Source organism: Juglans microcarpa x Juglans regia, chromosome 2S, assembly GCF_004785595.1.
Source record: "Juglans microcarpa x Juglans regia isolate MS1-56 chromosome 2S, Jm3101_v1.0, whole genome shotgun sequence".
Taxonomy (NCBI): Eukaryota; Viridiplantae; Streptophyta; class Magnoliopsida; order Fagales; family Juglandaceae; genus Juglans; species Juglans microcarpa x Juglans regia.
The window spans coordinates 16,815,099-16,828,184 of NC_054597.1; the positions used below are offsets into that span (position 1 = coordinate 16,815,099).

The window sequence follows — 13,086 nt, forward strand, 5'->3', positions numbered from 1 at the left end:
GACTTCAACCGTTTGTCCATTATATTAGTAGGTATATAAAGATGTGCTGCAGTTAACCCTCATCATGGAGGGCTTGACAATTTATAGACTATTTATAAATTATCAGAGGTTCCTTTTGTTTAATCAGAGTTTACCCACTTGAGTCAATTTCTGTAATAGGTGGAACTTTAGCAACTACTGTCAACCTTCCGCAGAATCATACCTTCATAATCTTTTGCTGCAGCTTTGAAGTTGTTGACTAATATTTACACAAAGTTGCATACTGGAATCTAAAGGAGCTCCCACTCAGTTTCACAGGATTCTTGGGTTTTAGTTTCCTTTGTGTCTACCACAGAATGAGTTGCTATCGAAGTATTTGAGGATGCCTGATTGGATTCTCCATCATACCCATACCAAACTGCTAGCTGCTCATACTCCTTCCTTGCTGACCTCATTCTTGAAGAAAATGCTTCCCGTATCTTTTTCTGAAATAGAAGCAGTAGTTAGAACCAACAAATGCACCCTATGCGCACGCGAGTGCACGCACAGAGAGAGAGAGAGAGAGAGAGAGAGAGAGCACCTTGTATGGCCTGCGTTTGCCTTCCTTGTGTGGTACAAAATGAAGATCATCTCCATCCACAAGAACACAGGTTTCCTCAAGCTTTAATTGAACATATTGTTGGCTGGTTTCCACTCCTGGTTCCGAAAGTGTACTACTCTCAATTCCATCCGAGCCCCAGTCATCTGATCTTTCTGCAAGATTTACAAGTAAAAATGAGCAATATGCAATTGGTAATATGAATACATTCATCACTTTCATATAAAACAAAATCAGAAAGACCGATATGTGCAAACTCTTTCTCCTGTTTTCAAAAATTAGGAGGAAGAGGTTTATGTGAAGGATTTAAATGAGATGTAATGATATACCTGGATGAGATACAACCTCCATATCAGCAAATTCATTGTGCCGTACTTCAGAGTCCAGTAACGAACCCACAAGGGAACTTGCCCCATTATATGTACAAATGTCTACAGCTGCAAAACCAGAAGTGAAAAGACGGCAACCAGCAAAGGTGAAGGAAAACCATAGCCAAAAAGTGACCCAGAAAATACTCACCATTTGACTCCGCTGAAAGGCCATCAGAGTCTGGAAGTCTCATTTCTTTTCCTTCATTTCTAACGAAGCTAGCCAAAACACTCCAGTCAGGTGATGCACTAGCAATTGCAATTGAGGGATCACTCATATGATCACTTGCATTTTCAAGTGCATTGCTACTTTCTGATATGGAGTCAAAGCCTCTAACTTCAGCCAAAGCTGGAGCTGAAATCTTAACTGTGTTGTCACATGATGCTCCATGATTTTCATTCAGAAGTTCAAGGAATGATGATGCTCTGCCCAGATCATTTACCATTGCCTCCGACATCTCAGTTGCAGAAAAGTTGTCATGCCCTAGACCATTTTTGACACCCATGTTTGAGTAATTGGAGATACTTCCATTATTATATTGTCCTGAACACAACTTGGGGCAAGTTCTTTTCACAGAATCCACAGAATGTGGAGATAATTTGTTTTTTCGAAGAGATGGTACACAGCCAAAATCCTTATCCATATCAGCAATTACTTTTGAATTCTCAGTTAGATGATCCACATCAACTCTCACAGAAACTTTTTTAACAGCTTCTTCTGGATTTTTATAGATCCCAACATCGGAATATCGGTCTACAGATAAGTCAGAGGCAAGAGCTTTCACAGGATCAACTGAAGATGGGGGAAGCAAATCTTGCACAACATCGGAATAGAACTTTTTAACACTTTCCCCGACATTCTGGACCTGATTCTCAACATATTTGACTGTGTCCTGCACCAAAATAAAAAAGATAATAATACCATAATTTTTCCCAAAAGGTAATAAAAATTAAAATTAGAAGCAATTAATCGCACCCAGAAATAATTATTATATAAGTTAATGTTTAGCTAGTAATGAAGCTCACAAGCCCAAGAGTTCAGATAGTCACATATACCAAGATTAGGGGCTCTCATACAGATGACCACAGATAACATCTAGAGAGAGAAAGATAATTAATACGAAAAGAGTCTCACAAGAAGACCAAGGCAATTACGGTCAAAGTAGAAATGACAGGTCTGGTAGTAGTAGCAGTACTAGTAGACAGAGCAGTCATGCAAGGTGCAGAAAACTACTGCTACTAAAAATTTTGAGGACAGCTGAAGGCCAAATTAACCAAAAAGCCATACCTGGTACATTACTTCTTCCACCTCTAAGCACATAGCTTCAAACTTCTGGTATATGTTCCCTACCCAGTTTATACCTTTTACATCCATGGTGATCATGCATAAGCCTTCTTAGAAGAGGTTTTGGAATCTTCGACAGTATGGTAATGAACAGTTCCTTCACTTCTTACTGCAGGACATACAGTAGGAAATTAGATCAAACATAGTTCAACCTAAAAAGCAAGTAATACCTAAGGTCCGTTAACTGAACAGCAATATTGTTTACTGCCGAATGATATCCAAGCTAAATAAAAGATTTAACAAAAAAAGTATAGCAAACAAGGAAAAGGAGAAAGGAAAGAATAAAAAATGAGACTTCACCAAAGCGTGAATGTATGTAGGCTGTTTCAATCATTTTCATACAAGTACCCTGGAATACACCACCAAAAGAATAAATAAAAAAATGAAGAATTAAAAATGGGAATAGTAGGTCCACTCAATTTCCTGTTGGGAAGAAAAAGTATGCAACTTTTGATTAATATAAATGGCTAAATACACTTCTCACCCTGAACTACCAAGCGTTTTGCACTTTGCACCCCAAATTATTAAAACCAACATGTTGCACTCTCAAACTATCAAGAACTGGGCAATAGCACCAATCCATCAAAGTCTGACCATTAAGATGTCAGCATGTCACAATTTTTTATGAAAAGTAATAAAGCTTCATTAAAAACACAAAAGGCGCATCCAAGTACACAAGGAGTATATAAGAGAGTCATCTATCTAGAAAGAGTGAAAGAAAAGAAAAGCATGAAGGGTTTAGCCCATTAAAGTCAATAGCTGCTGGCCAAACAAAGAGAGTGCTAAAAAGTAAAATTTTGAGCTCCTCCAACGTCCATACACAATTTTCAAAATTTTTATCATTCTGTTCACTCCATACACACCCTTCTAGGCAAATAAGAACCATCTTCCAAACCACTACAATTTGTGGGCTTCTTCCTAAACCCTTTCTAAGAGTGAAAAAGGTCCAATGCTCTTTTGGGCATGAACTAAGCCAAAACAACTGGTCCGAAAAATTCATTCCATAAAGCGCTAGCCATCTTGCAATAGAGTGAAAGGTTGTCAATATACACCCCACTCCTCTTGCACATGCACACCAATCAATCACCACAAAGTGTATTTTCCTTAGCTTATCTATGATGAGAATATTTCCTGCAGATGCAAAAATAGAAGCTTTGAAGGGGCCTTTCACCTCCAAATGCTATTCCAAGGGAAATGATTATTATCACAAGGGATGAGAGCTTTATAGAAAGAGCGAACCATGAACATCCCTTCTTGGAAAGTGCAAATAAACTTATCTTCGCAAATTCATCTCAAATTAATGGAATATAACTGATTAAAGAATGCAATGAAGGCATCTATTTCACAGTCTTGGGCCAGTCTGATAAAGTTTATATTCCATTGGGGAAAATAACTAGATATCTCCAAATATACCGCCATAGAAGCATCCCTCGCACAATCAACACTATACACAACCAGAAAAGTTTCCTAGAGAGTCCTATCTTCACACCACCAACCATAACAAAATTTGATCTTGGATCCGCCTCCCACCTAAAATTTAGCATGGGTAGACAATTTCCCCCAACCTTTTCTAATATTCTTCCACAAGCATGGTGCCCTCGTACGTCATTAGAACACTAGCCAACCCACATGCTTCCACAATTAGAATATAGTATACTCTACACGAGGACTCTTTCATTCTAATAGCACCAAAACCACTTCCCAAGAGTGCAAGACCGAATACAAGCAGTTTCCAAACTTATCTACCCTCCTCGATCAGAAAACATACTTTTGCAAAATTTACTAGGACAAATATGACCTCTACACCAAAGGGGAGAGAAAAAAGAGACTTCAAATACATACATAGATTAGAAAGGGTGCTCTTGATGCTAGTAATCATACTCCCTTGTACAAATACATCCTCTTCCAACCAGCCAGCCAACACTCAATCTTCTCAATAATCCCATCCCAAATGGCCTTGATCTTGAAGTGGCCCTCAAAAGAAGGCCAAGGTACCGCATCAATGTAGAGGACTCCTTGCACCCTAGAAGACCTACCAAACTTTTCAAACTGATAACTTGACCATTGGAACCAACCCAGAGTTAGCTAAATTAAGCTTCAACCCAGAAAGTTCTTCAAAACACAAGAATAAAGCGGAATCTGACTCAGACTAACCCAGCAAATCAACACAATGTCATCTGCATACAGAAGATATGATATGTTGAGGACACCAGAGTTCCTAGCCCCAACAGAAAAACCTGATAGAAAACCTCCATAAACTAAAGCGGGTAACATTTTCATTTTGATAAGTGCCTCCATGATAATGAAAAAAGCAAAAGGGGCCGAGAGATACAATGCCACAAGAGCTACCAAAGAAACCAAATGGAGTTCCAATCACCGGGGGAAAAAAAAATAAAAACACCATTCGGATACTGGCTATCCAAGATCATCATTTTTTCATACCCAAATCTACTCGGTAAATATAAAAGGAAATCCCAATTGACATGATCAACATTTTCAATGTCTAATTGTATAACACCTCTCCAAAGCTAAGCCTACTATATAGACTTAATACAAGAACAGAGTCCAATATTTTTCTTCCTCTAACAACGGTATGCTAAGGTTTCGAGAAAATCTTGTCTATCACCATACATTCCAACTAGTTAGAACAAAATAAATGATCTTGTAAACCCCACTCACCAACCTAATAGAGACGGAGTCCTTAACATCCACTACCCTCAATTTCTTCAATATGAGAATCGTGAAGGTAGCATTAAGACTTCTTTCAAACTCACAATTGGCATGAATATCATCAAATACCTGCATAATAATCGATCAATGTGGCAAAAATTATTACATCAAATCTTAACGGAATATGCTCTTTGAAAATTGTCAATAGTTGGAGAGCATACTACATGAGTTTTAGCAATGTCAAGTGCCAAGTGAAACACCTGGTAGTTCAGGGGTCAAAAGTGTATTAACCCCATAAAAAATCAGCTTGCACAGAAAAGTCACATCATGGTGAACAAAAACACAACCAGAATTTCAATGTTTATAACTAGCCAGCAGTTCTTATGTCTTGATAATGTTCATGAAGGAACTCAGCTAGCAAATCCCCGAAGCAATACACACTATCAAGTGAATAGCCAAATAATCTTTTATTCTAGGATATATTGCTCACAAAAGGCATAAATCACATGAATTTATCGATTATTATAGCAAACTTTTTGGGAAAATTATATCCGGTTATCTTATGCAAGGTTCTAAGTATTGGTGAATAACAATCCAGTTGGCTTCTTTAATAGCTCTCGCAGTCTAAGGCAAGGGGATCCTCTGTCCCCGCTTCTTTGTCATTGTTATGGAGGCGCTTAGTAGAATGATGTCTGTTATGGTTGAAAGTGGTTTTATGGCTGGGTTTTCGGTTGCTGACACCAATCGGGGTTCTTAACACTTCTCATTTATTGTTTGCAAATGATACTTCGATATTTTGTGAGGCAGAGCAAAATCAAATTCATTCTTTACGAGCATTCTTACTTTGCTTTGAAGCTATGTCCAAATTGAAAGGGAACATATCCAACTCGAAATTGGTTCCTGTTGGAAACGTTCGCAACCTCCGAATGTTGGCCAACACTCTCAAATGTAAGGTCCCCTCGTTTCCCATGTTGGTTTCAGGGCTAAATCTATATGGATGAAGTAATAGAAAAGATTGAACGCAGATTGGCAGGTTGGAAGAGATTGTATTTTTCAAAATAGGACCACACTAATCAAGAGCACTCTGTCCAATTCACCAATTTATTTCTTATTTGTTCCCAATTACAACGTGACAATGAGTGTGGTGATCCGAATTGAGAAACTCCATCATGAATTCCTTTGGAGCAGGTTGGAGGATGAATTCTAGTTCCACCCGGTCAAGTGGGATAAGGTATGCTCTCTAATCTCTATTGGAGGGTTGGCAATTAGAAATGAGGGTATTCAATCAAGCTCTTCTTAGGAAATGGTTGTGGCGGTATAACATGGAGAGGGAAGCTTTATGGAAGTTGGTGAATGATTTCAAGTAGGGAGTTTTTGTGTGAGGGGGGGGGGGGGGGGGGGGGGGGGGGGGGGGGGGGGGGGGGGGGGGGGGGGGGGGGGGGGGGGGGGGGGGGGGGGGGAGGGGGGGGGGGAGGTACAAGGGGCTTATAGAGTGGGAGTTTGGAAGCACATTAGAATAGGTTTGGGGTGTTTTTGCACTACACACTAGAATCATGATGGGCGATGGATCTAGAATAAAATTCTAGCATGATTTATGGTGCGAAGAGAGCCTTTAAGGGCACATTCCCTACAGTTTTCAGGATTGCGTGTGAAGAGGAAGCATTAGTGGCAAACCTCATGGAGATGTCTGGTGGCTCAATCTAATAGAATGGGAACTTTATGAAGGCAGCCCATGATTAGGAAATTGGCAACTTTGCTGATTTTTTCAGACTCTTGTACGCCATGAGATTGAGAACTCAGGGAAATGATAAGTTGTGGAGGATACCCACTAGAAAAGGTACATTTTCTGTTTGTTCCTTTTATAAGACCCTCATAGATCTGCAGCACAATCACTTTCCATGGAAAAGTATTTGGAGAAATAAGGCGCCTCTCAAGGTGGTATTTTTTGCTTGGACTGCTTCTTTGGACAAGATTTTGACTATGGATACTTATGGAAACGCAGGGTGATTGTTGTGGATTGTAATTGTGTGCGCAGAAAGAATGGTGTGATCTCTATTCTCATGCACGCATGTAAACCCATCTCCAGCGCTTCTCGCCGGAGCTGATTCCCTCCTTTGTTTCTTTACTTCCTTTTTTCTGTCTGTTTACAAGTTACCAAGATGGAAGGTGATGGAAGTTTTATGAGAGTGAACAAAATGGGCCTCTCTAAGGAGTTGGTCATAGACACTAAATGTTTTACTCTTGTGAAAGAGGGGGGCAGTTTGGCTATTACAAAGAGGAGTTGGAGGGTGGTGGCTAAGGTGGTTTTGGGACCTTCATCTGTGCAGTGGCTGGCCAAGGCCACGGAAGCGTGTTCAAAGGAAGAAAAAAATGATTTTTACACCACAGTCTGGGAAGGCAGCCGCAACTTGATAGCACAACGTTGTGCGAATGATCGAGGCCATTATATGGCGGTGGTGGAATATGGTGGTGGAGGGAGGAGAAATTTTATCTTCGTTCCTGAGGAAGAGGGTAGTGGCTAGAAGAGGATGGGGGAGACGTTGCGGGACTTTTTCTTTGACAGAAGAAACACCCATAGCGACGTAAACACAAAGAGGAAGGTGGCCACGATTTAGTCACAGAACCATTCCTTCAGGGAGGCACTTATGGTGGGGCAGAGAGGCGTGTCTGTGGGGCTTGGCTCTGACAGAGAGGTGCGTCCTGTACAGTGGCAGGGTAGTGATAACAGACAAGTAGGTGGCGTTACAGAGGGGGAGACTCTGGAACTCTTGCTGGAAACTAAGGCTCAACTGAATGAAATGCAAACCAAAATAGATTGGCTAATAAGGAAGGAGATGGGCTCAGTAAGTATTGGGCCTTGCATGGGTCTGGAAGTGAATGCTGAACAACGTAGTGTTACTAGGGCTGCAGTGGATGCTGAACAATGTAATGGGCGTGAGCCCACAAATACTAGGCCTCAATTTGTGGGGAACTCAAACCGGCTAATGGGGTTTAAGCCGAAAACCTTAGGCCGCAGTGAGCCCACAAGTTACAAGGCCCGACCTGTAACTTCAAGGCCCCAGCCCTCCACTTGGAGAATCCGTAAGGAGGGAGACTTGCCCACCACCAACGGTAACTGTACAGTGGTGGGTCTTATGCCGGTGGCCCAAACAGTGCCGTGTTCAGTGGTGGGTTCTGTGCCGATGGCCCAAACAACGCCACCAATGGTGGTGGGAGCAAATTTTACCATCGCACGTAAAGGAAAAAGAAGCATTACTGCCATCGCCAATGCCAATTTTTTTCCCTGAACACCAAAACTGCCAATCCTCAACATGGAACCAACACCTCCCCAAATGGAGGCTTCATCTGCTTATGTCAAGCACCTTGAGGCGTTATCAGAAGGTGGGGATGTGAGGAGTCTGGATTTCATGGAGGATAGTGTCATGGAGCTACATCAGAGGCTCACGGAGGTTAGTGAGGATATTTTTTTGGTTTCTGACACTCACGAGATTACCCATCCCTCTGATAATGTGGAGATCAACGTGGGTACTGTGGTTGAATGGGAAGGACGTAACCTACTTAGGGAGGAGGGAGATACTAGGAACAGGGATCCATTCCCACTGAACTGTCTGTTACCAAATGAGTTTTGAGATCTCTGATTGGATGCTCATAAAGGTAAAGGACATTTAACATGCAGTGGGAATGGAGTGTGTGGGTTACGAAGAGCAGTTTATGGCCCTCCTCATGGCCATTGAGGTGGGTCATTCTGTGATACCCCATATGATATGGATAAGGGTTAGTGGTATATGAGATCTCACATTGCTTGGGAAGGAAAAATTCTTACTCTTTATAAGGTTCCAATAGGACTCCAATTGTATCATTGACTAGTCCTTTTGGAGAATAGGCCATATGGTTTAAGCCTTCCATTGGAGCGTTACAAATGGTATCAGAGACTATCCCAACCAGAAATGTGGGACTTGAGCCGTGCCACTTACAATGGACAGGCCCGACGAGGACGTCGAGAATTTAAGGGGAGTAGATTGTGATACCTCATATGATATGGATAAGGGTTAGTGGTGTATGGGATCCCACATTGCTTGAAAGGGAAAAGTTCTTGTTCTTTATAAGGTTCCAATGGGACTCCAATTGTATCATTGACTAGTCCTTTTCGAGTATAGGCCATGTGGTTTGGGCCTTCCAACTGGGCGTTACACATTATCAGTCCAAGAAAGCTGGGTCCAAGAAACAGGGGGAGCTTAAAAGACTTAATTGGTCTTTGAATGAGGGTAGCTCAAGCCGTGACAGGTCCAAAGGGAAGGGTACCTTTGGTTCTTTATGAAGCCAAAAATTGTGTCGTGGAACGTGCATAGGCTGAATGAGGGTAATAAGCGCCTTCACATAAAAAACTTGCTTCGGGAATGGAAGGCGGACATTATGTATTTACAAGAAACTAAGTTGAAATGGGTGACCAAAAAACTAGTGAGAAGTGTGTGGAGCTGCCCGTATGCAGATTGGGTTTATCTAGCTTCAAATGGGGCATCGGGTGGTATTCTTGTGATGTAGGATAAAAGGGTGGTGGAGAAAATGGAGTTTGTAGGGAAATAACACAGTGGCCTGTTCCTTTAAGATGGTGGAAGATAATTTCTTGTGGGCTTTTGCAAGTATATATAGACCGAATGTTGACAACATCAGAAGTCATTTGTGGGAAGAAATTGCTGGAATTTATAGCTGGTGGGACCTACCTTGGTGCATAAGTGGTGACTTTAACGTAATAAGGTTCCCTAGCGAAGATCTGGAGACAGTCGTCTACGCCCAGCCATGACAGATTTTTCAGAGTGCATTTTTTACTTGAACCTGGTGGACCTCCCATTAATAGGTGGTCCCTTTACCTGGTCTAGTAGTTAGACGTGGTCTCGACTGGACAGATTCCTAATATCGCCGAATTGGGAAAGCCATTATCCGGAGGTATGTCAGAAGAGATTGCAGCGCCTATGCTCGGATCATTTTCCCACTTTGCTAGATGGAGGTGGCATTCAAGGAGGTCATCACTACTTTAAGTTCGAAAACATGTGGCTTAAAAGCGAAGGCTTCATGAACAGGGTAAGGCTTTGGTGGTCATTTATCAGTTTCATGGTACCCCTATTCTTGCAGGCAAACTAAAAGCTTTAAAGAATGATTTAAAGCTTTGGAATTCTCAAACATTTGGTGACATAGGGGAGCAAAAGAAAACCATGATGAATTACAGAATCTTGAGAGGATTACTGAAGATAGAGTCCTCACCTCAGAGGAAGTCTCACGTAAGGCAGAGCTAGCCTCAGAGTTGGTAAGAGTATTATCTCTAGAGGAGATCTCTTGGCGACAAAAGTCAAGAGCACTTTGGTTGAAAGAAGGGGATCGAAGCACAAAATTCTTCCATAGAGTGGCTAATTCTCACAAGAGAAGTAATACCATTGAGATACTGAAAATCAATGGTAGAGACTGCACAAAGGCTCCTGTGATCCGAGAACATGTGGTGAGTTTCTTTGAACATTTATTTACAGAAGGTGAGGGTTGGAGGCCAAAATTAGATGGACTTGGTTTTGATTCTATTGAGCCACACTCAGTGTCTTGGTTGGAGAGATCTTTTGAGGAAGATGAGGTATATGATGTGGTCAGAAAAATGGTAGAAGATAAAGCACCAGGTCTAGACGGCTTTTCGATGAGCTTTTTTCAAGTATGTTGGAAGGTAGTGAAAGAGGACATTATGAATGTGTTCCAAGAGTTATTCTTGGCTAGGAAGTTGAAGAAAAGTCTGAATGCTACTTTTATTGCTTTGATCCCGAAAAAGACCGGAGCATCGGAACTGAAGGACTTTAGGCCCATTAGCCTCGTAAACAGGGTTTACAAAATCATTTCCAAGGTGCTTGCAAACAAGTTAGGGATGGTCATTGGTAAGATAATCTAAAAGCCACAAAATACTTTTGTAAGGGGTCACCAAATCCTGGATTCAGTCCTAATAGCCAATGAATGTCTAAACAGTAGATTAAAGTTTGGTATTGCATGGATTATCTGTAAACTAGATATGGCAAAGGTGTATGATCATGTAAACTGTGACTTCCTCCTTTAATTTTTTTTTTTATCGGTAAACAAATTATTATTAATCAAAAGAGGAACTGAGAATGCTCAAGTATACGGGACATATACAAGAGTAAGTTTAAGTCTAGCTTAGGGATACAAGAAAATCATGAAAAGACCTGCCCTGGAAATCAATTACAATAGACCAATGTAGTAAAGTACTGAAAAACAAAGTTCTAAGCTCTTCCATTGATCTCTCTTGATCTTCAAAGCATCTTGCATTTTGCTCCCTCCAAATGCACCACCATAGACAAATAGGTAACATCTTCCATATGGATGCAATTTGAAAATTGCCCCTAATGCCTCTCCAAGAGGCTAAGAAATCTCGTACCCTTTCCGGCATCACCCACGCTAATCCCACCCGTTCTAAGACTTCAGTCCATAAGGACGCAGCAATCTCACAATGTAGTAGTAGATGGTCAACTGATTCACCGCTCTTCTTACACATGTAGCACCAAATCATAGCTATAATGCCACGTTTCCTCAGGTTATCTATAGTAAGAATCTTTCCCCAAGAGGCTTGTCCATACAAAAAAAGCTGCCTTTAGAGGTGCCTTTGTCTTCTAAATGCTCTTCCATGGGAACGGGACTGAGGTGTGCTCGTTTAAGGAATGATAGAAAGAGCGGACCGTAAAAACTCCCTTCTTTGAGAGACGCCAATATATCTTGTCTTCAACTTCCCCCAACACACGAGTGGAGTACACAAGGTCAAAAAATGCCGAAATGTCATCCATCTCCCAGTCTTGTGCTTCTCTATGGAAAGTGAGGTTCCATTGGGAGGAGCCATTGGAAAAGGAAACTAGATCTGCAATAGCTGCTTCTTTCCTTCTTGCTAAGCTATAAACTTGTGGAAAATCATCCTTGAGTGCCCGATCACCACATCATACATCATGCCAAAATTTTACCTTAACACCGTTGCCGACTTTGAAGCAAGTATGTGCTGCATAAATGTCCCACCCTCTTCTAATATATTTCCAAAGCCCTACTCCATGACGTCCTCTTACCTCATTAGAACACCACCCTCCCCATAGTTCCCCGTGCTTCAAAGCAATGACGGTTCTCCACAAGGCCTCCCGTTCATGATGATATCTCCATAACCATTTGCCAAGCAAGGCTTGGTTGAAAGATTTCAAGTTCCTTATTCCCAATCCTCCTTCTTCGATAGGGGAGCAAATTGTGGCCCATTTCACCAAGTGAAATTTAAACTCTTCCTTAAACCCTCCCCAAAGGAAATCACGTTAGATTTTCTCCATGCGATGAGCCACCTTGGCGGGAAGCGGAAATAATGAGAGGAAATATGTTGGTAAGTTAGAAAGGGTGCTTTTTATGAGAGTTACCCGTCCCCCCTTGGATAAGTACATCCTCTTCCAACCCGCTAGTTTCCTCTCCATTTTTTCTAATACATCATCCCAAATAGATTTTGATTTAAAAGCCGCCCCTAACGGAAGACCAAGATATTTCATAGGCAACTGAGTTATCTTGCACTCCAAGATGGATGCTAGACTCCACATTAGGTACATGTCCTACTGGCACTATCTCTGATTTAGCCAAATTCACCTTCAAACATGAAACGACTTCAAAGCATAATAAAAGGGCTCTCACAGCTCGAAGTTGCTCATGTCTAGCTTCACAAAAGATTAGAGTATCATCAGCAAACAATAGGTAAGAAATGTTAAGCGAACCTGAACTTGCCCCTCCCACTGAGAATCCTGATATAAACCCTCCCTCTACTGCCCCTGATATCATCTTTGCTAAAAGCTTCTATCACAAAAACAAAAAGAAGAGGAGAGAGAGGATCTCCTTGACGCAAACCTTGGGAACTTTTGAAAAAACCTTTGGACGTACCATTCACCAATATGGAGAAACAGGCTGTGGAAATACAATGAAGGATCCAGGAACACCATTTAGAGCCAAAGCCGCATCTCTCCAGCATATAAATTAAGAAACTCCAATTGACATGATCATAAGCTTTCTCCATGTCTAACTTGCAAAGGAGTCCAGGCTCTCCGAATATAACACGGCTCCCTAAACAT

The 13,086-nt window shown here is 41.4% G+C and overlaps 1 protein-coding gene across 6 annotated transcripts in view; it reads right to left on the minus strand.

Annotated features, from left to right (window-relative positions):
• Positions 1-13,086, minus strand: part of LOC121251814 — a 22,472-nt gene continuing 9,386 nt past the window's right edge. For 4 of the 6 annotated variants that reach the window (XM_041151185.1, XM_041151183.1, XM_041151181.1 and 1 more), the window contains 5 exons: positions 2,234-2,399; positions 1,097-1,838; positions 907-1,014; positions 560-732; positions 1-464 (listed from right to left, as the gene is read on the minus strand). In XM_041151185.1, coding sequence (XP_041007119.1) covers positions 270-464; positions 560-732; positions 907-1,014; positions 1,097-1,838; positions 2,234-2,329 — 1,314 coding nt within the window. In that variant the 5' untranslated portion in view covers positions 2,330-2,399 and the 3' untranslated portion in view covers positions 1-269. Of the gene's footprint in view, positions 465-559; positions 733-906; positions 1,015-1,096; positions 1,839-2,233; positions 2,400-4,973; positions 5,090-13,086 lie in introns of all 6 variants that reach the window. The other 2 variants (XM_041151182.1, XM_041151186.1) reach the window with 2 other exon arrangements.